General features: G+C 40.7%; 1 protein-coding gene across 1 annotated transcript; it reads left to right on the top strand.

Annotated features, from left to right (window-relative positions):
* Nucleotides 1-5,852: 5,852 nt before the first annotated feature.
* Nucleotides 5,853-13,331, top strand: LOC308188217 (uncharacterized protein). Its single transcript, XM_080577039.1, has 2 exons — nt 5,853-7,168; nt 10,799-13,331. Exons 1-2 carry the CDS (start codon nt 6,561-6,563, stop codon nt 12,030-12,032), a joined length of 1,842 nt encoding a protein of 613 aa, XP_080433165.1. The 5' UTR covers nt 5,853-6,560; the 3' UTR covers nt 12,033-13,331.
* Nucleotides 13,332-25,870: the final 12,539 nt, after the last annotated feature.

Genomic DNA, 25,870 nt, shown 5'->3' on the forward strand with positions numbered 1-25,870 from the left:
AAGCCTATAGCGCTGCATGAGGTTATTGTGGCCAAAGTGTAGGACCCAGCACCTGGCCTTGTTAAACCTCATCCCATTCACCTCAGCCCCGCAGTCCAGCTTATCCAAACCCCTCCGAAGGGCCACCCTACCCTCAGGCAGATCGACACTACCCCCAACTTGGTGTCATCTGCAAACTTACTGAGGGTACACTTGGTCCCCTCATCTAGGTCATCAATAAAGATATTAAACAAGATAGGCCCCAGTATTGACCCCTGGCAGAAAACACTTGTAACAGGACGCCAGCTGGACTTAACTCCATTAACCATAGCCCGCTGCACATGGCCCTCCAGCCAGATCTTGACTCAGAGAAGAGTGTACCTGTCCAGGCCACGGGCAGCCAGTTTCCCCAGGAGAATACTGTGCGAGACCGTGTCAGAGGCTTTGCTGAGTTCTAGGTAAACTACATCAACAGGCTTTCCGTCATCTACCAGTCTAGTCACAAATGTAAGGAAGAAGTATGACAATAGTTCATACATTATCATTTTATTTAATAAATTTCGGGAGGAGATCTTTCAGCTAATAGCAGTCAAGATATACGGGACATCTGAAGCCCTGCTAAGTCAACACTTAGTAACTGTTATAAGATTATCTTTTCTTCTGTATAAGTATAATAAATATAGAAATAAAAATATCATCCATCTACTGATAAGTATACATGGTACATCTCAAAGGTTTTGTTGTTGTTGCTATTTTTTGTTCTTAGTCTGTTCTTACTAGACTTTTATTTTTTATTTTTTAATTATGTGCATCTTGGATCACAGTTCCTGAAAGATCACAAAATAAACCAGAAGCTTTCTACTGCTGACATCTGGGATATATTTACCTGAAATTTCATGCTGATATGAAAAAGAAAATGCAGTTTTTCATCTCTTTTCTGTCAGTTTCTCTCCCAAGCCTTCCTTTAAAATGATGTGTAAAGACTTCTACACACAGAACCACTTTATGTATATATTTTTTTAAATACATTTTATTGAATCTCAAAGAACCATGCCATATATCTATAGAACTGAGTAACAATTTTCAGCTACATGCTTATCTTTCATTTTCACTTTAATGTTAAAATGACTTACTATTTCTCATCATTCTGAATCTATTCTCATGCTACCAGAAAGCACTGTGATTACGAGGTATATATCACCATATAGGTATCTTGACAGTTTGCCTTAGTTTGCGAAATTCCACACTTTAAGACAGCATCTAATTTGAAACGGTACTTAATTTGAAACATTTCAGCAACAGCAAAGATCTATGACTGCAACCTTTTGCATTATTTGGTTTCCATTCCTCTGGCAAGGAATCTTTTTGTGTCTGTGGATGAGTGTTTGTGTGTGTGTGTGTTGGTGGTGGTGGTTTTTTTTTTTGTTTGTTTGTTTTGTTTTGTTTTGTTTTGTTTTGTTTTAAGCAGTCTAATTTATTCAAATTTTGGAAACTAAATCCTTAAATTTAGTCATAAGTTAGTCTTCATCTGTGTTTATGTCAAAGAACTCACCCTATAATTTCATAAGACAATTTTCAAAATATTTTGCTGAGCCGAACAGAAATTGTTCATTAAAGATTTTATATTATTTAAAGAAAACGTAAAATATTTTTCTGTGTGTGTCTTTTGTGTGCTTAGAAGAAGCTTACATATGTTTCAGTGGCAAAGTCATTATTTTTTTTCTATTTGTTACATACACTTTAAACTTGGTACTTTTATTGGGATTCTACAGGTAAATGGAGCCTTGCCAGACTTAGGATTTAAAAAAATCTGACTGAAAGCAGATGAGATGATTTTTATTTCCACTGTTTGACAGTTATTTTGGCAATTTTGAGACTTCTCCAATACATTACTACACACAAATGTCTGATGATTGGGTGAAATTTAATTAATTAATTCATTTTACTATGGATTCAGTAGTAAAATCCTTGTAACTAATGGTTAAGTGATCTCTGCAGGGGTAGGTGGAAAGACAGAGCATCTGCATCTTTAAGAATATTACATCAAGGACCTTTCCAGTGTAATAACGGAAAATAAGTAAAGGAGGAAGCCATAAACAATAACACGCAGAGATACGAACCTTTCTGACAAATTACAAAGAAGGCAGTGACGGGAACCAAACCTGGTCACTTGCACTGTTTGATGAGGGCATGTGAGAGTGTGAGTTACTCCAACAAGGTCATCTGCTCAAGGACCTTGTCAGTGGGGAAACAAAGTAGAAAAGGAAGAATGCAGAAACAAAACTATATAGAGAAACAGACATAACAAAACACACATGGAGACAATAATAAGAAACAAACTTCCCAGTCACACTGACTGATGGGCTATCAAGAAGCTACTTGACCTCTTTCAGAAAGATCAACATGGACTTGGCAACTGGCAGGGTTGTGATCCAGGGGGCCAGACAGAGAGGGCTCATGAATTAATGGAGCTCTGCAAACCCATGGGTGGCATGCTGGAGGATGGACCTGGAGGGAAGAAAAAAGAAGGAATAGGCAGAAAGTGGTATAAAAGAGGTCAGAAGTGTAAAATGGAGACTGTCAGTACACTTGTCTGGCTGTGGCTTCTGCCTGATCACCAGAGTTTGTCCTCTCTTGTTAAATACTTTCTCATCTACCTTTCTGTGTAATCTTGTTTTCTGTTCTTTGTGTGCTAGCTACTAGGGGGAACTCTGTGTGTGTGTGCGTGTATGTGTGAGGACGAGAGGACAGCTGTTGGAGTCAGAATGAAGTGCGGGTGCCCCAGCCTGTGGTGGCAGCTGCTGGAGCTAATGAGGTCTTGGCATCAGCTCCTGGAGCAGGTGGGGATCTTCAGCCTCCAGTCCTTGAGGTGGGCCCCTGATATGTCCCCAAAACCTGCTGCTGGGGAATGAGGATGAGTGAGGCAAGGGAGGGGCTCTGTGCTGGTGCCTGGAGTGGGACCACAGGTCACAGCCCATGTGCCTGGTGCTGGCTGCTGGGGGCAGTGCCTGTGTCTGACCCAAACCATGTGTGTGTGGGATGTGTGTGCATTTGCTGGCAAAACCCATGCTGGAGCAGCTGGAAAGTACGGGACCAGTGGCGCAGATAAGAGAGATGTGTGCAGGGGTGCTGGCTGGGCAGAGGGGCCTGGCAGGTACCAGACTGGGCTCCAGCACCTGAACAAGAGTGGTCCTGGGCCAGAGCAGCCGGAGAAGGAGATTGCTGTTAATTTCCATTATCTATCCCCTCATCTTCGTAGCTGATTTTTCTAAGTGAAAGCTCTAACAAAAGAGGGAATATATCTATTGTGCTGTAAAGTCAGATTACGTAACATGATGTTTAAAACGATAAAAGAAAGAAGAAAAAAAAAATAGCAAAAGATCTAATATGCTTGAATTCAGAACCTACTTAAGCTTGAACCTGAGCTTTGGTAAGCTGTTTTAAGGAAGTGCTGAGATTTATCACACCTATTTTCCACTGTTTAAAAGTATACTCCTGAAGTCTAGTTGTCAATGCTCCCCCCACAATTCTGCAAGAAGCATTAGATTTTTAAAGTAGAAATAAGTTAAATACCCAATCCAGCTGTCTGAACACAACTAATCAACCACAATTCTTTCTGTAATCAATACACCACCAGTGAACAATTTAACCTATTTTAAGATAGGTGTTTAATTTAGTAGAATGAGGTGCCCCCTGAGGTGCTTATTTCTCTCCAGACAACAGAGAGAGTTAGAAAAATCAACAGAATTTTAGAAAGCAAAAATTAGGTATCCAGTGCAGCCATTTGAACTGTAGGAAAAGGTAGTTGTATAAGAAAGGCAGATTCGCTCCTACTTTCAACTTTTATCATTTTAGATCACTGTAAGTAGAGGAGACCCAAAAAATATTAATATATCCTGAAAGTGTCATCTGTTTGCAATATCTTTTGTTACTTTCTAATATAACATTTAACTTACACTTAGTTCTAGCAGAGCTGTAAAACTCTGACAATATCACAAACTGAAAAGAAAATCACCATATATTTTGATGGCATTGATTACCTCTAAAAATACTACCTACTTTGGTCTCCTTTTTGCTACACTTGCTTTTTAGTTTTCTAACAGTGATTAATTCCAGTTTAATTACACAAACAAACAAACAAGCAAACAAATAAATCATCTTGGCATGGAAAAGTTAAAAAAAAAAAAAGTCACATAAGAGTCAGAGATGTATGTTAAAAGCTCAGATATTAAATTGTGCTTTAGATTCTCATTTAAAGCATAAAACAATACATTAAAAACACAATTCCGTCAGAGAATTAGGAGATGTTATCAACAGCATGAAATGTTGTCAAATTTAATGTGGATATTGTCTACCTAGACTTCATTAATGCCTTTGACAGTGTCTCCCATAAGATCCTTATAGGCAGATTGTTGATATGTGGGCTGGATGGGCAGACAGTGAAGTGTATTCAAAACTGGACGAACAGCCATGACCAAAGGGCAGTAGTCAGGGGTGCAACGTTCCAGTTGTAGTTCAAGGCCAGTAACTAGCAGGGATCCAATACTACCACAGGGACCAATACTAAGTCTGGTCCTGTTTAGCATCTTCATTAATGATCTGGATGATGGGACAGAGTGTACCCTCAGCAAGTTTGATAAAGAGACAAAACTGGGAGGAGTGCTGAATAGACCAGAGGGTTGTTTTGCCATCCAGAGGGACCTCAACAGGCTGGAGAAACGGGCTGACAGGAACCTCATGAAGTTCAAGGGTCCAGCACCTGGGGAGGAACAACCCCAGGCACCAGTATACAGTGGGGGCCAACCAGCTGGAAAGCCACTTTGCAGAAAAGGATTTGGGAATCCTGGTAGACACCAAACTGAACATGTGTCAGCAACACACCATTGATGCAAAGAGGGCTAATGGTACCCTGGGCTGCATGGGGCAAAATATTTCCAGAAAGTTAAGAGAGGTGATCCTTCCCCTCTACTCAGTGTTGGTGTGGCCACACATGGAGTACTGTTTCTATCCATGAGATCCCAGTAAAGGAGAGATATTGACATACTAGATGGAATCCAGCTCAGTTCTGTGAAGATGATTAAGGGACTGTGAGGATAGACTGAGAGAGTTGGGACTGTTCAGCCTGGAGTAGAGAAGGCTCATGGGCAATCTTATTCATGTGCATTTGTATTGGACTTATGTGCAAAGGTTTTGGTAACAGGGGGGTTGCAAGGGTGGCCTCTGTGTGAAGATCCCAGAAGTTGCCCCGTGTTAGATAAAAGCCATTTCCAGCCAGCTTGAAAGAGGGACTTGTCTATGACCAAAGTTAAGCCAATCAGTGACGCCGTTTCTGTCTTTGTGATAGTATATTTAAGAGTCGGACAAAACTCTGCACAACAGCAGCTGGGAGAGAAGAGTGAGAAAATGCAGTGAGAAAAAACCCTGTAGACACCAAGGTCAGTGAAGAAAGAGGGGAGGAGTTGCTCCATGTACTGCAGCAGCAGTTCCCCTACAGCCCATAGAAAGGACTACAGTGGAGCAGGCTGTCTCCCTGCAGTCCATGGGATACCACGGAGGAACAGATCTCCAAGCTGCAGCCTGTGGAGAGGGCTGGAGCAGGAGCATTGTGGAGCAGGTGGATCTGTCCTGAAGGAGGCTGCAGCCCATGGGGAGCCCCCACAGGAGCAGACTCCAGGACAGAACTGTAGCCTGTGGAGGGGAGCCCACAGTGGAGAAGGTGATCTGGTGGAAGCTGCTTTCATGACCCATGCTGGTGTAGTCCACTCCTGAAAGATTGTACCGTGTGGTGTGGTCCCATGTTGGAGCAGTTCTTGAAGAAGTGCAGTCTATGAGAAGCCCATATTAGATCTTTTCAGGGAGGACTGCATTTCATGGTGGATACCTGTCCTGGTTCCAGTTAGGACAGAGTTAAGTAGCTCATAGTAGCTGGTAGGGTGCTATGTTTTGGATTAGGATGAGAAGAGCGCTGATAACATGCTGATGTTTTAATTGTTGCAGAGCAGTGTTTACACCAGGCCAAGGACTTTTCGGCTTCTTGCTCTGCCCTGCCAGCGAGCAGGCTGGGGGTGCAGCAGGAGCTGGGAGGGGACAGACCCAGGACAGCTGACCCAAACTGGCCAAAGGGGTATTCCATACCATCTGACATCATGCTAAACAATATATAGGGGTGGCTGGCCGGGGTGGGGGGGCCGGCTGCTCGGGAATAGGCTGGGCATCGGTCAGCGGGTGGTGAGCAATTGCATTGTGCATCACTTGTTTTCTTACACATTATTATTGTTAATACTATTACCATTATCACTATTATTATTATTATTGTTATTATTATTTTCCTGTCTTAATAAACTGTCTTTATCTCAACTCACAGGCTTCACTTTCCCGTTTCTCTCCCCCATCCCAGAGAGGGAGGGGGGAGGGTGAGCGAACGGCTGTGTGGTGTTTAGCTGCCAGCCGGGTTAAACCACAACAGTCCTTTTGGCGCCCAACGTGGGGCCCGAAGGGTTGAGATATCAACAAATCTGACCAGAGTGTGTTAAACTAAAATTGGTATAAGTATTGGACCTGCTTAATAGTTGCTAGTCACGATGTTGATTGCCTTAATCTCCAGTCTGCTGTACCTGTATTCCAAATTGAGTTTTATGGTGCGTTACTTTCTGTATGTGCTCCCTGTTGCACTGTTTATCCTTTCCGGGCCCTGGTTTAAGATTGTTATGGTACTGTGCGGTGTAGCAATGGCTTATGAAATGATGAGATATCTGGTCACGACTTTAACCTGGTATTTGTACTCAGCACTGACGTCGACTCTATACTTTGGAACCCATATCTCGGAAACTATTAGCAATTACACCTATTGCCTGTTTTCGTTAGGGAGCCAATCTGTGAAGGGGACAGGGGAAGACATGTTTCCCTACCTGTTCACTCTCCCTTTCTCCTTCACCACCACCCTCTTTTCCCCCGAGTTAGTTACGGTGGTTCTCCGAGATGTTGAATATCCTTGGGATACTCAGACCAGCCTGCTCTTGTTGTTATGTCTCCTGAATGCGCTTCAGATTTTGTGGAGGGTTAAACAACTACTTAGGAATCTCATCCGGAGATCTGTCTTGAGGCGGGATAGTTGCGAGTGGCAGGGAGTGTGGGAGGATATGGGCAGGTTTCTAGAGCAGTGGTCACCTCCAGTGTTTTGGACATTCACCCCTGAACAACTGCAAAATCCTAAAAAGCTGGCAGAATGCTTGAAAAAAAGGTGTCATGACTCTGGCAGTTCCAAAGTGACACAAATCACTGTAGCGTGCTGGGGTCTGGCTTGTGCCCATCGAGCTGCAATTGATGCTACTAGCAACCTAGCTCCAGCTCCTGCAGCCGTTCCAGCTCCAGCTCCTGCAGCCACTCCAGCTGCAGCTCCTGCAGCCGCTCCAGCTCCAGCTCCTGCAGCCGCTCCAGCTCCTGCAGCTACTCCAGCTCCAGCTCCTGCAGCCGCTCCAGCTCCAGCTCCTGCAGCCGCTCCAGCTCCAGCTCCTGCAGCTACTCCAGCTCCAGCTCCTGCAGCCGCTCCAGCTCCAGCTCCTGCAGCCGCTCCAGCTCCTGCAGCCGCTCCAGCTCCAGCTCCTGCAGCCGCTCCAGCTCCTGCAGCCGCTCCAGCTCCAGCTCCTGCAGCCGCTCCAGCTCCAGCTCCTGCAGCCGCTCCAGCTCCTGCAGCCGCTCCAGCTCCAGCTCCTGCAGCCGTTCCAGCTCCAGCTCCTGCAGCCGCTCCAGCTCCTGCAGCCGCTCCAGCTGCAGCTCCTGCAGCCGCTCCAGCTCCTGCAGCTGCCCCAGCTCGTGCAGCTGCTCCCACTCCTGTGGCTGGGTCAGAGAAACGAGCTGTAGCAGTGCAAGTTGACCCCGCAGAGGGTATTCCAACCCCTGTGGCAGACCCTGTGTCTGGGTCAGAGAAACGAGCTGTAGCAGTGCAAGTTGACCCCGCAGAGGGTATTCCAACCCCTGTGGCAGACCCTGTGTCTGGGTCAGAGAAACGAGCTGTAGCAGTGCAAGTTGCCCCTGTAGACAAGGTGAAAAAATGGTATAGAGGCTCAGGTCGTTTAAAACGCAGACAGTCTTCTGCTAAGTCTGGGCGTAGTGAGGACGAGGCTGGGCCATCAAAGGTGCAGGAGACTGAAGATGAGGATGAGGATGGCGAAAAATCAACAGTAACTACCCGGACTCCATACCAGCCATCAAAGGTGCAGGAGACTGAAGATGAGGATGAGGATGTCGGAAAATCAACAGTAACTACCCGGACTCTACACCGGCCATCAAAGGTGCAGAAGACTGAAGATGAGGATGAGGATGTCGAAAAATCAACAGTAATTACCCGGACTCTATACCAGCGTGAGCTACGAGATGTGCGAAAAGATTTTGGTCGCTGTATAGGCGAGCAGCTTGTCACCTGGCTGCTCCGGTGCTGGGACACGGGAGCCAATTATGTGGAATTGGAGGGCAAGGAAGCCAGGCGGCTGGGATCCCTTGCTAGGGACGCATGCATTGACAAAGCAATTGGAGATGGAGCACAATCTCGCAGCCTCTGGAGGCGTCTCCTGTCAGCTGTGAAGGAAAGGTATCCCTTCAAGGAAGAACTTGTATGTTTACCAAGCAAATGGACCACCATGGAGAAGGGAATTCAGTACCTGAGGGAATTGGCCGTACGGGAAGTAATTTATAAGGACCTAGACGACGCACAAACATCCGCAGATCCAGATGCAGTCCGGTGTACACCACCCATGTGGCGGAAGTTTGTACAGAGTTCCCCATCATCATATGCCAACTCATTGGCAATACTAGCCTAGAAAACGGAGGAGAATCCCACAGTGAATGAAGTGACTAAAATACTCCGGCAGTACGAAGGAAATCTCTCCTCTTCCCTAAAGGCCTGTGTCTCAGCTGTGGAGAAACTCTCTGAAGAGGTCCACCAACTTAAAGAGAATTTATCTTCCCCTCCACCTGAACGAACCAGTGTCCACCAGCTAAAAGAGAATGCTTTAGAGAAACTTTCTGAAAAGATCCACCAACTTGAAGAAAGATTATCTTCCCCTTCACCTGAACGAACCAGTGTCCACCAGCTAAAAGAGAATGCTTTGGAGAAACTTTCTGAAAAGATCCACCAACTTGAAGAAAGATTATCTTCCCCTTCACCTGAACGAACCAGTGTCCACCAGCTGAAAGAGAATACCTTGGAGAAACTTTCTGAAAAGATCCACCAACTTGAAGAGAGATTATTTTCCTCCCCACCTGTACAAACCAGTGTCTCAGCTATTAGGGGTAAACGTTCATCTATGCAAGGAAGACAATATGGTGGGCACACACACCGTGCCACCCTGTGGTTTTACCTACGTGACCATGGAGAGGACATGAGAAAATGGGATGGAAAATCTACTGCGACCCTAGAGGCACGGGTACGTGAATTGCAAAGGAAAACAATTGGGAAAAAGGAGTTCTCTGAAAGGTTTGCTGCTCCAACTTCCAGCAGGCAGTCCTTTAAACACAGAAATGAAGATTCTGACCAGGACTAGAGGGGCCCTGCCTCCAGCCAGGGGGAGGAAAGGGACAATCGAGTTTATTGGACTGTGTGGATTCGATGGCCTGGCACGTCAGACGCACAGAAGTATAAGGCTTTGGTAGACACCGGTGCACAATGTACTCTAATGCCATCAAGCTATAAAGGGCCAGAGCCCATCTGTATTTATGGTGTGACGGGGGGATCCCAGCAGTTAACTGTATTGGAGGCTGAAGTGAGTCTAACTGGTAATGAGTGGCAAAAGCACCGTATTGTGACTGGCCCAGATGCTCCGTGCATCCTTGGCATAGACTATCTTAGAAGAGGATATTTCAAGGACCCAAAAGGGTTCCTCTGGGCTTTTGGCATAGCTGCTTTGGAGACAGAGGACATTAAACAGTTGTCTACCTTGCCTGGTCTCTCAGAGGACCCTTCTGTTGTGGGGTTGCTGAGGGTTGAAGAACAGCAAGTGCCGATCGCTACCACAACTGTGCACCGGCGGCAATATCGCACCAACCGAGACTCCCTGAGTCCCATCCATAAGCTAATTCGTCAACTGGAGAGCCAAGGAGTGATCAGCAAGACTCATTCACCTTTTAATAGTCCCATATGGCCAGTGCGAAAGTCTAATGGTGAGTGGAGACTAACAGTGGACTATCGTGGCCTGAACGAAGTCACGCCACCACTGAGTGCTGCAGTGCCGGACATGCTAGAACTCCAGTATGAACTGGAATCAAAGGCAGCCAAGTGGTATGCCACAATTGATATCGCTAATGCATTTTTCTCCATCCCTCTAGCAGCACAGTGCAGGCCACAGTTTGCTTTCACTTGGAGGGGAGTCCAATATACTTGGAATCGGCTGCCCCAGGGGTGGAAACACAGCCCTACCATTTGCCATGGACTGATCCAGTCTGCGCTGGAGCAGGGGGAAGCTCCTAAACACCTGCAGTACATCGATGACATCATTGTGTGGGGTGACACTGCAGAAGAAGTTTTCGAGAAAGGGAAGAAAATAGTCCAAATCCTTCTGAAGGCCGGTTTTGCCATAAAACAGAATAAAGTTAAAGGACCTGCACGAGAGATCCAGTTTTTAGGAATTAAATGGCAAGATGGACGTCGTCAAATCCCAATGGATGTGATCAACAAGATAACAGCTATGTCTCCACCAACTAGCAAAAAAGAAACACAAACTTTCCTAGGTGTTGTGGGGTTTTGGAGAATGCATATTCCAAATTACAGTCTGATTGTAAACCCGCTCTACCAAGTAACCCGTAAGAAGAATGCTTTTGAATGGGGCCCTGAGCAACGACAAGCCTTTGAACAAATTAAGCAGGAAATAGTTCATGCAGTAGCCCTCGGGCCAGTCCGAACAGGACCAGATGTAAAGAATGTGCTCTACACCGCAGCCGGAGAGAATGGTCCCACCTGGAGCCTCTGGCAGAAAGAACCTGGGGAAACTAGAGGTCGACCCCTGGGGTTTTGGAGTCGGGGATACAGAGGATCTGAAGCCCGCTATACTCCAACTGAAAAGGAGATATTGGCAGCATATGAAGGAGTTCGATCTGCTTCGGAAGTGGTCGGTACTGAAGCGCAGCTCCTCCTGGCACCCCGACTGCCGGTACTAGGCTGGATGTTCAAAGGAAGGGTCCCCTCTACGCATCATGCAACTGATGCTACATGGAGCAAGTGGGTTGCACTGATTACTCAGCGGGCTCGAATAGGAAACCCCAGTCGCCCAGGAATCTTAGAGGTGATTATGGACTGGCCAGAAGGCAAATACTTTGGGATATCATCAGAGGAGGAGGTGGTTCGTGCTGAAGAAGCCCCCCTGTACAACAAGCTACCGGAAAATGAGAAGAAATATGCCTTGTTCACTGACGGGTCCTGTCGTATTGTGGGAAAGCATCGGAGATGGAAAGCTGCCGTATGGAGTCCTACACGACGAGTTGCAGAAGCTGCTGAGGGAGAAGGTGAATCGAGTCAGTTTGCAGAAGTAAAAGCCATTCAGCTGGCTTTAGATATTGCTGAACGAGAAAAGTGGCCAGTTCTCTATCTCTATACTGATTCATGGATGGTAGCAAATGCCCTGTGGGGGTGGTTACAGCAATGGAAGCAGAACAACTGGCAGCGCAGGGGCAAGCCCATTTGGGCTGCGGCATTGTGGCAAGATATTGCTGCCCGGGTAGAGAACCTGGTTGTAAAGGTACGCCATGTAGATGCTCATGTGCCCAAGAATCGGGCTACTGAAGAACACCAAAACAACCAGCAGGTGGATCAGGCTGCTAAGATTGAAGTGGCTCAGGTGGACCTGGACTGGCAACATAAAGGTGAATTATTTATAGCCCGATGGGCCCATGACACCTCAGGCCATCAAGGTAGAGATGCAACCTACAGATGGGCTCGTGATCGAGGGGTGGACCTGACCATGGACACTATAGCACAGGTTATTCATGACTGTGAAACGTGCTGCAATCAAGCAAGCCAAACGGTCAAAACCTCTTTGGTATGGAGGACGATGGCTGAAATATAAATATGGAGAGGCCTGGCAGATTGATTACATCACACTCCCTCAAACCCGCAACGGCAAGCGCCACGTACTTACAATGGTGGAAGTAACCACCGGATGGCTGGAAACATATCCTGTGCCCCATGCCACCGCCCGGAACACTATCCTGGGCCTTGAAAAGCAAGTCTTATGGCGACATGGCACCCCAGAGAGAATTGAGTCAGACAACGGGACTCATTTCCGAAACAACCTTATAGACACTTGGGCCAAAGAACATGGTATTGAGTGGGTGTATCACATCCCCTATCATGCACCAGCCTCTGGAAAAGTTGAACGATACAATGGACTGTTGAAGACTACACTGAAAGCAATGGGTGCTGGGACATTCAAAAATTGGGATACACATTTGGCAAAGGCCACCTGGTTAGTCAATACCAGGGGATCTGCCAACCGAGCTGGACCTGCCCAATCAAACCTGTTACGCACTGTAGAAGGGGATAAAGTTCCTGTAGTGCACGTAAGAAACATGCTGGGTAAAACAGTCTGGGCTACTCCTGCCTCAGGAAAAGGCAAACCCATTCTTGGAATTGCTTTTGCTCAGGGACCTGGATGCACTTGGTGGGTAATGCAAAAGAATGGGGAGGTCCGGTGTGTACCTCAAGGGGATTTGATACTGGGTGAGAATAGCCCATGAGTTGAATTGTAGTATGTTAATTATTATATAATAATGTATGTCATCACTACCATGATTGCTATATATCATAGATGAAAATGGTGATTAATTAGAATGTATTGGACAGAGTGTAACCTGAGCATGACATAAATGGTATGGAATAAGGGGTGGATATCTGTCCTGGTTCCAGTTAGGACAGAGTTAAGTAGCTCATAGTAGCTGGTAGGGTGCTATGTTTTGGATTAGGATGAGAAGAGCGCTGATAACATGCTGATGTTTTAATTGTTGCAGAGCAGTGTTTACACCAGGCCAAGGACTTTTCGGCTTCTTGCTCTGCCCTGCCAGCGAGCAGGCTGGGGGTGCAGCAGGAGCTGGGAGGGGACAGACCCAGGACAGCTGACCCAAACTGGCCAAAGGGGTATTCCATACCATCTGACGTCATGCTAAACAATATATAGGGGTGGCTGGCCGGGGTGGGGGGGCCGGCTGCTCGGGAATAGGCTGGGCATCGGTCAGCGGGTGGTGAGCAATTGCATTGTGCATCACTTGTTTTCTTACACATTATTATTGTTAATACTATTACCATTATCACTATTATTATTATTATTGTTATTATTATTTTCCTGTCTTAATAAACTGTCTTTATCTCAACTCACAGGCTTCACTTTCCCGTTTCTCTCCCCCATCCCAGAGAGGGAGGGGGGAGGGTGAGCGAACGGCTGTGTGGTGTTTAGCTGCCAGCCGGGTTAAACCACAACAATACCCTACACTGGAAAAGGGGAAAAAAAGTGAGGAAGAAAGGAGCATCAGAGAGGAACTGTTATGGACTGACCACAACCCCCCATACCCCATTCCCCTTCAGAGGTTGGACTGGTGGGGTAGGTGTTTTTAGTTGGCTTTTAGCTTTTCACTACTTCAGTCTGTTATTGTCTATAGTCAATAAATTATATTACTCTCCTTATTCTGAATCTGTATTGCCTGTGATGGCAATTGGTGAGTTACCTTCCTATTCTGATCTCAATCCATGAGCCTATATGCTGCTGTATTTTGCTGTCCTGGTTCCAGTTAGGACAGAGTTAATTTTCCTCCTAGTAGCTGGTAGGGTGCTATGTTTTGGATTAGGATGAGAAGAGCGCTGATAACATGCTGATGTTTTAATTGTTGCAGAGCAGTGCTTACACCAGGCCAAGGACTTTTCAGCTTCTCGCTCTGTCCTGCCAGCGAGCAGGCTAGGGGTGCAGCAGGAGCTGGGAGGAGACAGACCCAGGACAGCTGACCCAAACTGGCCAAAGGGGTATTCCATACCATCTGACATCATGCTAAACAATATATAGGGGTGGCTAGCCGGGGTGGGGGGTCGGCTGATCGGGGATAGACTGGGCATCGGTCAGCGGGTGTTGAGAAATTGCATTATGCATCACTTGTTTCTTACACATTATTATTATGATTATTATTATTATTATTATTATCCTGTGTTAATAAACTGCATTATCTCAACTCACAGGCTTCACTTTCCCGTTTCTCTCCCCCATCCCAGAGAGGGAGGGGGGAGGGTTAGTGAACGGCTGTGTGGTGTTTAGCTGCCAGCCAGGTTAAACCACAACAATTTATAACTAGAACAGCATTGATATCACAACAATGTTCTGTCTATTTCTGAGAAATGCTGGCACAGCAAGGTTCTCTCCAAACCCCCTAAAGCCAGTAGGCTGGAGGTGGGCAAGAGGTGGGGAGGACATTGCCGGGACAGCTGACCTAAACATACCAAAGGAAATTCCATACTGTATAACATCACGTTCAGCAGTAAAATCTGAGGAAGTGGAAGAAAAAGGGCAAGACTCTCATTACGAAATCTCTGGTGTTCCCGAACAACTGCTACACACATTGAGGCCCTGTGTCCCAAGACATGGCTGAACATCATTTTGCTGATGGAAAGAGAGAATAACTATTTTTTGCTTCCATGCAGCCTGTTTTTTTTTTTTTTTTTTCTCTTTTCCTTTAATTTCTTGCCTCTTATCTCAATCCGTAAGCCTTTTTTTCATGATATTTTTAGCCCTGTCACTTTTTCATAGAGGAAGTGAGAAAGTGGCAAGGTGGAGCTCAGCTGACTATCAGTGTGAAATCATCTCTGTGAAATAGATTCATAGTAGATTGTATTCTGTGTCATCCTATGATCCAGATTCTGATGCATTGTTTTGGTTTAACCCGGTAGGCAGATAAGCACCACACAACTGTTTTCTCACTCCCTCACCTGCCAGAGTAGGATGGGGGACAGAATAAAAATAAATAAAAAATAATAATAAAGTGCAAGTTTGTGGATTGAGGTAAATACAGTTTAATAGGACAGAAAAGGAAGGGATAACAATAATAACAATAATAATAATTATTATTATTATTAATAGAATATACAATGCAAGTATACAATGCACAATGCAATTCTTCACCACCTGCTCTGTGATGCCCAGCCAGACCCTGAACAGTAGCCCCTGCCCTTACCCTGGCCAGCCACATCATATTTATTGTTCAACATGAAATCATATGATATGGAATATCATAATTTGACTGGCTTGGGTCATCTGTCCTGGTTCTGTCCCCTCGCAGCTTCTTGTGCACTCCCAGCCTCCAAGCTGTCAGGGCAGCACAAGAAGCTGAAAAGTCCTTGGTTCTGTGTACGCACTGCTCTGCAACAATTAAAACATCAGTGTGTTATCAGCATTATTCTCATTCTAAATCCAAACCACAGCACCATACCAGCTACTAGGAAGATAATTAACTCTATCCCAGACAAAATCAGGACATACATATTTTGACAAGTTAAAATTATTTGTCATTATTACCAGCAGTTCAATTAAAATAACATTATTTATTATATTCTCTTAACAACAACAACAAAAACAATAAGTGATAACAGAATAAAAGTATACTTTTTTTTTTTTGGAATGAAAGAATGCTCAAACAGAAATATAGCTTTCAGTATGGTATCATTTTAATATAAAATAACTCCATATGATTTTAATGGACTCTAAAGATGATTACTGCAATTCCATATACTTCAGATTAAAGTGATTCATACTGAAAAAAAATTCAGTTTGTATTAGTGATGAATTCCACAAGGTCAGATTATGACAGGGAGGATCAAACTGTCAGCAGACTAATAGGAGATCATAATGAAGAAATAGGTAAAGAGCAACACACCCCATAAGTGGTAACTGAAGAGTTAGGTATTAAATCTTATATATATATATATACTTTTAATATCATACTGGTAATTCTAACATAAGTCACAATTCATAGATATTTCACAGGATAGAATAATATCTAATATATATATGTATATAGTTATACAGTTACTAACTATACTATATATAATATATATATATAACTATATAAAGTACTAACTATATATAATATCTATATAATAGAATAATATCTATTTTCACATAGATATTTTAATGATGAGGATGGGGATAAATATGTTAATATAAAATTATGTTATATAATGTCATTTGTGGAAAAAGATACTGATAGTAAAATAACATGAATAAAAATACAATTGACTTTTTCTTCATCTCAATAATATTCAGGTATCTTTTTGGAACTCAAATAATATCACGTTGTTACTATGGTATGTTAGTGAATGAGCTAAGTCAATTTAGACATGAAATGAGTGAATTTATGGGGAAGCATGAAACATTACGAGATTACTAGATACTCAACAGGTGACGGGTGAAATCACTGGTTGATGTGTTTAATATCCTATTTGATCGTAGATAAAAAAACATATTAGAACACACAGACCTAAATTAAGTAAAAATATTCAATCTCACCATCAACAATGTTTGATTTCTATGGTCACATTTTTGAAACATGTAAGAAAATCCTCCATCTAGTGGCTTTAAAACATTGTATAATAATTATCTGTCTCTAGAAAGTAGGCAAAACTGAGAATAAAAACATGAAGGAATTTAGCCTACTATAAACAAAATAAAATGATAAATGGATACAATTTTATAATTTTATACAGAAAAAGAAATGCTCTTAATGACTAAATGATGAACTTAAGACCTTTAGAGGATAATTATGCTCTATAACATATGTCACTCTAATCTTTGATTTATTATTTAACAGTCTAGTGTTTTACAATGCAGTATGTAAGAGAATAAGTTAAATTCTGTAAAATATGTAAAAATATGTTTAAAAAGTTACCTTGGTAAAAAATGAAGTGTTTTTTTTTTTTTTTTTTTTTTTTTTTTTGTTCTCTGAAATGAATAACATATTTAATCTGAAACTGTTAGGAGCTGCCGAATAGCCAGAGCTCCTGAACAGCAGCCAGAAACAAGACTGGCAATGTATTCCTGATAGATGTATTCCTCACACACAGCATACATAGATGGCTGGCCACACAGATCAACACGGACAGAAAACAGTGCCAACAACACTCGTGAATGGGAACAGCACTAACAGCTCAGTCTTGTTCCTTCTCTTTTTGCTTTCTATTTTTGGCAGAGGTGCTGTTCATTTGTTTCTATATGCATAAATCATAGAAATTATGTAAAGAAGAAGATTTAGGTCTGTTTAAAATTTGTTCATTTTGAAGACATATATATGAGGTCTCTAATCCATCCATTCTTTCCTTCCTTCTTTCTTTCTTTCTTTTTCTTTCTTTCTTTCTTTCTTTCTTTCTTTCTTTCTTTCTTTCTTTCTTTCTTTCTTTCTTTCTTTCTTTCTTTCTTTCTTTCTTTCTTTCTTTCTTTCTTTTTCTTTCTTCCTTCCTTCCTTCCTTCCTTCCTTCCTTCCTTCCTTCCTTCCTTCCTTCCTTCCTTCCTTCCTTCCTTCCTTCCTTCCTTCCTTCCTTCCTTCCTTCCTTCCTTCCTTCCTTCCTCTTTTTCTTTCTTTCTCTTTCTTTCTTTCTTCCTTCCTTCCTTCCTTCCTTCCTTCCTTCCTTCCTTTCTTCCTTTCTTCCTTTCTTCCTTTCTTCCTTTCATTCTTTTTCTTTCTTTCTTCCTTCCTTCCTTCCTTCCTTTCTTTCTTTCTTTCTTTCTTTCTTTCTTTCTTTCTTTCTTTCTTTCTTTCTTTCTTTCTTTCTTTCTTTCTTTCTTTCTTTCTTTCTTTCTTTCTTTCTTTCTTTCTTTCTTTTTCTTTCCTTCCTTCCTTCCTTCCTTCCTTCCTTCCTTCCTTCCTTCCTTCCTTCCTTCCTTCCTTCCTTCCTTCCTTCTTTCTCTCTCTCTTTTTTCTCTCTCTCTTTTGTTCTTTCATTCTTTCACTCTTTCTCTTTTGTTCTCTCTCGTTCTTTCATTCTTTCATTCGTTCATTCTTTAATTGTATCGTTCTTTCTTTTGTTCTCTCTCTCTCTTTCTCTTTCTCTATATTTTTTTAACCTTCTAATTCTCCTTCTCTCTCCCTCTCTCTCCCTCTCCTTCTCTCCCTTTCCCCACCTTCCTCTTCATCTCCCCACCTCCCTCTCCCTCGCTCTCTCCCTCCCTCTCTCTCCTCAACTCTCTCTCCCTCTCTCTCCCTCTCCCTCCCCATCTGTGTGAGGAGACCTTAAGGATGCCTGTCACTAGCAGATATATTAATCTTAGATTAATCCATCAAGTCTCCTTAAGCACAGTTAGATGGGACAGAGGGGAAACCTAAAACCAAAAGAATATTGTTTTAATTTTTTCTAAGTATGGAAATTTTTTTAATCTACTTACAAGAGTAAATGTTAGAAAATTCACAATCCGAGTCCCTTTAGCTATATTTATTTTAATGACTGCTATTATAATGTCTTACTTTGCTTTAGAGGTTAAATTTCTTTAGCAGATTTGATTTGTCTTCATAAATAAAGCTAGATTTTCAGTGCCAAATGTCTAGTTTATGGAGTTACTTTCATTAAATTAGATTTTCAGATTTCACAGATTGTTCCAATTGGAATAATGTTTAAGTTCATCCAAAGACTAACCTTCAAAAAATACTATGGAAATGAGGGAATAACAGATTTTAACTTAGGAAAAAGATATTCAACCCTACTCTACTAGGGTATCCTACACAGTTCTTAGCTCCATATGGGAATATATTAAGACTAGATAGGTAGAAAGTATAGCTGCTAGAAGAGAAAAGGAAGGAAAGAAGTTTGGGGGTGGGATGGGAGTAACTCTTTGATGCTAATTCAAGATCTAAATAATAAAAAGAAAGATATAATTGTAGTCCCTCCACGTAGGTGGATAAATAAATATCTGTTTGTTTGTTTTTACAGAATCCAGAGAAGTTGTGGATGCCCCATCCCTGGTAGTGTTTAAGGACAGATTGGATGGGACTTTGAGAAACCTGGTCTAGTGGAAGTTGACCCTGCCCATGGCGGGGTGGGGAGGAATTAGATGACCTTTAAGGTCCCCTACAATCCAAACCATTCTATGATTCTATGAACTAGTAAACACTTTTTCACAATATCTATCTTCATACATGTTTAGGCGATTTAATACATGACAAGAAAAACACAACATGAGCTTACTTAAAATATATAAACATATTTGTCAGAACAGATAATTATTTATTTTATTTGCCTGCATTAAAAGAAATTGTTCGGTTAAGTAGAACGCCATTTTAGTATGTTTTTTCCAGTTATAAATCACAGTCTTCATACAAGCTGACAAGGAATGGAAATTAAGCAAAACCAGTGTTTCTTTCCTGGCATAGTGCACTTTATTTCTAGCTAGCTCTTCATTGCAGTCAGATCTACATGGTTTATCCTAGATATCTGAATCATTATATTCAGTGACTCATTTGTAGTCTTCTTTGAGTCAATGGAGAAAAATTAAATTTTCCAGTGTAAATTATTTTATTCCTCAAAACTTTTTTAATTCAGATGTATTTCCTCCTAAACATATGCAGTTTTATGATATCAGAGTGACTGATTCAGATTTAGAGGTTTTAATTTTAGATTGCTGAAATTAAGAGAAAAAAAAATCTGTTCTAGATTTTGTTATTCTCATAAACAGATGAAGAGTAATATATATATATATATTCCACACTAGGAATTTGTACAGAAAATTTGGAGTGAATAACTTTTTTTTTCCCCTTGTGTTTATTTTATTGAGCCATTCAGAATTCAGACGGTCAGGTCCCTGAGTGACCTGATCTAACTGGATATTTTTCAACCTAACTTATCCTATGATTCTGTACTACAAATAAATTATATATATATATATATATGAGGTTTCGTAAGATATGTCACTGTAGGGTTGTCTTGGTCCCTCGAACTCCTTCTTGGACTTTCTTCAGTCTTTCAGAGTTCTCAAGAGCTATGAATAACTTATTTCTTAGATTTAGTCAGAGATTTTATCATGTCCACTACAAATAGTTGATCATCACTTTTGCATTTCATTCTATGTGTTGCAGAATTCAAATTACCTCGGTCTATTTTATGTTGAAATAAATGGAAATTGAACTTTCTTTCTTTCATTGCTAGATTTGTCTTCATTTCTTGATTGAGAGCTATCTAGCCGGGCTATTATGTGACTGTGATTGAGCTGTATGTGGCTGAGCTGTCTTCACTTTCTAAACAAAAGTACATCAAATTGAGTGACTAATGCTCTTTCAAACTTGTGAAATGGTCAAGAAAACTTTTAGGAATCTGTACATACACTTCAGGTTGAGCACAGATGTCTGAACACAGGACATGTGATGCTATCTGAGATTTCTCAGGGTGGTCATGATATCCACACAGATTTATCATCTATTATACAGGACTTATGGAAGATACACATTACTCTTGAACACCAGCTAGAAGTCAAAGAGGAGATACTATTAACTCTATAAAGGTAATTCGCACTTCTCTCTGGGTAATTAGAGAGAAGAAATTAGAGATTTTATTTATTTATTTATTTCTATTTTTATTTATTTATTTTTTTATTTATTTTGATACATAGCTAGTCACTTTAGGCTCCTTTAATATGCAACAGAGAGAAATCAGACATTTTTATAATGAGATTCATCTGTCTAAAAGTAAGAGAACATAAATCAATTTGCTTAAACTTTTTATCATTTCTGCAACAATTTTCTTAATGTCACCAATTTTCTGTTCTTTGCTCACCAACAGCATGATTTGCCTGAGCAGGCTGAAAGTATCTAGCAAAAGAGACGGGATAAGGAGGAAGTTCCTAGGGCCTCAGCTGATGTTCTCCTGAGGAAGTTCCTAGGGCTTCAGCTGATGTTCTCCTCAGTCCTTCCATTTGGGAAAAGCATGAATAAGATCAAATGTTACCCTTGCCCAATCCCAGAAAACTTTTCACAGTCCACATCAAATAATAAATATATAAATTAAAATAAAGGTTTAAGTTTAAGATGATGAGGCTAGACTATCACTGTCGTCTCATCACTACATTCATGAGAATTTTACTATTAATCATATTAGTACTTCAGATTGCTGAATAGATCCATCTGGAATTTGGGGTTGCAAGTCAGTAGAGGATTACTTAAATAGACATCAAATAACCAAAATTATGTTATAGTTCCATTGATCTAGTCAGTGCCAGCCTGTAGTTTATGATATTTGTCTTCCTTTCAGGGTTATCATTTAAAGAATTGTGTTTTGATTATTTAAATTCCCATTTGCATAATTAACACTGTAAAATTACCTTGCCAGAATTCTGAGATCTATGATGTAAAACCTAAAAGTGATATCAAGTAAGATTTCAAACAAAATTGAAATAATATTTTTTTATTTTCATTATATTTTACGTTTATTTCTTAGATCTGAGATGCAAAGTAAACTTTATAGATTTGATCTTCAGTGAGCAAAGGAATACACTTCTCAAGTTAAATATAAAATAATAATGAAAGATTGCTTCAGAGAACTGCATATTCTATATGTTTCTGTTTTGGAAAAAAGGCAGGTAGCTTTGATTATTTTTTATTATGTATTATGTAGTGTGGTACTGAATACAGGGATAAATTCTAAGAAGGAGAGCTGCTTGGCAATATAGACACACAACATAAATAGAAGATATAAACCTTGTGTTTTACTTTGACAACACAGTCCTACAGGAAAAAAAAAAAAAGAAAAAAAAAAAAAAAGAAAACACCACCTTTCTTTTTCCCCAAGATATTTCTGCTATTTTTAGCAGACTTTTTTTTTATTTTCCAGTATGTTAAAGAAGGCTTTCCTCTGTATTTTTTGAAAACAGTGCTAACACAATTAAATCAAATTCACAAATACGCAGCTTGAATTATTGAAATTTAATGAGAAGTGACAGCTGTGCCTGGCTTTGTCTTTGTATAAAAATATGCATGGAGTTTAGATGAGGAATTGATAGGAGGGGTAAACATGAAATATTATCCTTCACAAAAAAAAGGATTTGGGCATAATTGCCTCTTTTTTGCTCAACACTACACTCCAAACTCACCCTCCCTGTTCCTGTATTTATCTCTCTGGAATAAAACCTTAAATTTAAGTAATAAGGCTACCACTTTCATATGAGTTTCCTACAAGTTCACAGTATCAAGTCACCACATCAAATTAATATTTTCATAAAATGCAGAAAATACATATACTATATGTAAAATTCCTCTATTGATAAATTAGAGAAATATGCTGTATACCATGAGGACTGCTTGCTGTTTGTCTGGATTTTTGTTACACTATCAAAAATTAAATTTCATCTCCTATGTCTTAAAAGATTAGCAAGGGTCATATTCACGTCAGGTTGATATTGAATCAAAATAGTGTTTTCAGGAGTATGGAATGTGTATACTTTTTATAAGGTTTCTGTCACAGAATGTGAAATTCAATGTGACAAAAGGCACGTTAGCCTTGGTGAAAAACTTTATGTTATCCATTTTATGAATGGTTACTATGTATGAAATTTAAATAAAATTTTATTCTTATGTGGAAAGTCATTGAAAGGACTGTTGAGGAAGATAGTAAACTGTTAACTTTTCTAGGCTTCCTTCAAATTGCAGAGCAAGTAGTTAAAATATAATACTCTATTACTGAAGTCACCTATCTTAAGAAAATATCTAAGTGTACATTTAATGAAAACTATTGGTTCTTTTACCTGAACTTCTGAGTAAGCAAAGCCTAATTGCCGAATCCTAGGTGACTTATTGTTTATTTCTACATTGCTCTTTTAAAGTTTTAGTGGAACAGCCTTTATTTTGTATCCCTATTTTCTGTCATGTAGACGTTTTTCTCCTGCAGTCAGGCACACCAGCCATTCAGCAGGTTTGAGAGAGACTCCGAAGGACTTCTGAGCATCATTACTGGGAGACTGCCCCCGGGGATCTTCCTACGCTTCAGGTCAGTGAACCTGACCAACCTTGTGAGTTTCTTCCACACACTTTTTCTGGACTAGATTTTCTTCTGTCTTTAGCATACACACCAGCTTTTTCATATATCATTGGATGATCTCCACAGTCGATGTTTTGTCTGTGATTTTTTGTGAGGTGTACTTGCACGTGGTGCTGTTTGCTTGCTTCTTCCTACTATTCAGAGAAAGGGGCTATGCTCCCTCACCTCTGAAGTGGTAGCTCTAATGTTCTGTCACTCCTTTTGAAAGATCATAAAAGGGACTATGCGGAAAGGGTAGCTTCTTTCGATCTCAAAATCTCTTTGAAATACCCACCTTTGGCTCTTTGCCTTCCTCCGTCTCCAGGTACAATGCAAGAAGCTCTCCTTTTAGCTGAATCTGACACTTCTCTCATAGCAATTATTAGCATGTAAGGAGATGATGAGACAGACAGGAGCTATAATCAAAAACATAATTATTTCAGAGTGACAGGTAAATGTATCAGTCCTCTCACCTATGTGGAACCTTGCTTGAGGCACATCATAGAGCTAATAAAAAAACTGGACCAGAAAGCGGAGAGCGCTTATGGATTTTTGCTATACCTTCACCGCTGAATATTTGAAGAAATCATGCACAGGTATAGCACAGCAGCATAACTCTTGAGGGCCAGTTTTAACTTGAAGTTTTGGAGTACTAAAGATCATACTTATACATCACCTGTACTAAATATAGGTGACTCTAGAAAATGCTCTAGGTAAGTGATTTTCAGACTTTCAGTCTGCAGCTGATAGAAGGCTGATCCTGCAACAGTTGGCAGTGATGTATTAAGGCAGTGGAAGTTAATGGCACTGGTGTACAGGCAGATACACACAGCTGCTATTTCTATATTTTCCTGTGAATATTCAGTAGAATATCCCATAACTCAGTATTGGAAGATTCTGGGGTTCTTTAATAAGTAAATAACAGCTGGTTCTGGAGCACAATCTCAGGTCACAAATGCTAAGAAATTCAAGGTTAAATCATGCTGGTGAGGCCAAAGTAAACGATGTATTTACAAAGTAAGATTTCAAGTAGATAAGGTAAGGGGAGAACGGAAGAGTGAGACGTGTTTCACAGAGAAAAGAGAGTGTTGTTTTTTTTTTCATTGTTTTTGGTTTTAAGATCCTTCAAAAGGAGTCAGTTTTGGTCAATTTAATACATTCTCTGGATTTAGCAATATTAAAGATAACTAAAACCTGTTGTCTAGGCTCTTTATATGTTATATTAAGAAACTATTTCAGAAGATGACTGTCTAATAACTATAAAAGAATCCAATATGACAAGCTCAGCTGGTGACTGACTTTTAAGGAGCTTAAACCTGGTGACATAAATCCAACATTTTACGCTAAAATATACAAGTTAAGTTACCAGATTGGCTCCAAATACCTTTCTCTCCTTACGGTGACTTTGCATTGTACTTTGAACCTTGTAAATTATTCAATATATATTTTCAATTTTTCAATATTTTTTTCCCTTTGTTTCCGCTTAAGTTCCTTGAAACAGTTTTGTCTATATTAAAGCTCTCTTCAGAAATAGAAATACAGATGTAGCAAAAGACAGCATCAACAACATGAAGTTTCTGAGCACCACTTTTTCTCAAGGTTCATCTAGCTTGAAATATGTCATGAACAGTGTAATTCACAGAATGACTGGTGACATTAATAACACAAGAAATGAAAAATATTCTTAAAGTATTTTTGCTGTAGCTTGATACAGAAAGCTAATAGGCTTCAGTCTGGTTAAAATTAATATTTTTTATTAAAATTTGAACTACTATGCTTATTTAAAAATGGGCATGAACATGACTTACACTTTTGTTATGAATAAGAGGACTGAAATTGATATCTTAATTCTTCTAGTACTTCTCAGAGAGCCATTTCCCACTAGTGATAAAAGATTGTATTCAAGCTAGCCTTATTTTTAAACTTTTTATACCTGTTTGTCAAATTTTTCTTCATGTCCTCCTTGTTGTGACATAGATTCTAAATTATGTTATTTGGCAAATAGAATGTCTCATTTGCTTATTTTTTAACATGATGGTGAACCTCTGATTCAGACCAATATGTGCTTAGAGTGAACAGAAGGTCAGAAATCATTTCTGATTTCAGTAGTCAGTGAAACATCTGAGGCAGACTATCAGTTTTATAAAGTGTATTAATTTTGACCCTAACTTGCTGAAGTCAGAGGGGACCTCTACATTGATTTCAGTAAAGTTTGGATCAGACTTCTGGGAGATGTTTTGTTTTGACCTGGTTATAGTATCATGTGTTAGACAAGATGTGGAGGACTCTTCTAAATAGCTTAATGCAAATAGAAAAGATAAATTTTATGTGGTTTCAATGTATCAACACAAAGTTAGATGGCAGTATTCTCTTTCATGTTACATGTTGCATTATTGATCATGGAATTGCTCTTAGAATGACAGTAAGATACACACACTTCTTTTAATATCTAGAATAAGGCTGAAGAGGAAATTTAAGTGTTAATATCCACGGGAAATTCCCAACAATACTCACACTGAAATTACGAGTTAATGGAAGACTCTTTAAAACTTACCAAGTAAGCTTCTAAAGAACATGTTAGGCTGAGTACACTGAACATTGCTTGAAGATCAGCTGCTATAGTCACTATTTTTAAATAAATAAATAAATAAATAAAATACACGTGCAGCACACATGATACATAGGCATCCACAAACACACAAAACCTAGGCAAAATAGAAGTGGCAGTAGTGCCTATTTCTGAACAGTATCTTTGTGGTTTTAGCCCTGAAATAAGACAACTGGGTTTGCTTCATTCCTCAGATTAAAAAGGACTCAATAATTTTATATTGCAGTTCAGTTTGCTCTGCCCCACTTTCTTTATGTAGCCTAAATTTTAAACTT

Source organism: Anser brachyrhynchus (genome assembly GCF_964034855.1).
Source record: "Anser brachyrhynchus genome assembly, chromosome: 1".
Taxonomy (NCBI): Eukaryota; Metazoa; Chordata; class Aves; order Anseriformes; family Anatidae; genus Anser; species Anser brachyrhynchus.

Bases quoted from the DNA above. Each gene is read 5' to 3' on its own strand.
- LOC308188217 (XM_080577039.1), top strand. From the start codon at position 6,561: ATGTTGATTGCCTTAATCTCCAGTCTGCTGTACCTGTATTCCAAATTG. The intron at 7,169-10,798 runs CCCTGAACAACT...TTTTGAATGGGG, and splicing joins CCAGTGTTTTGGACATTCAC to CCCTGAGCAACGACAAGCCT.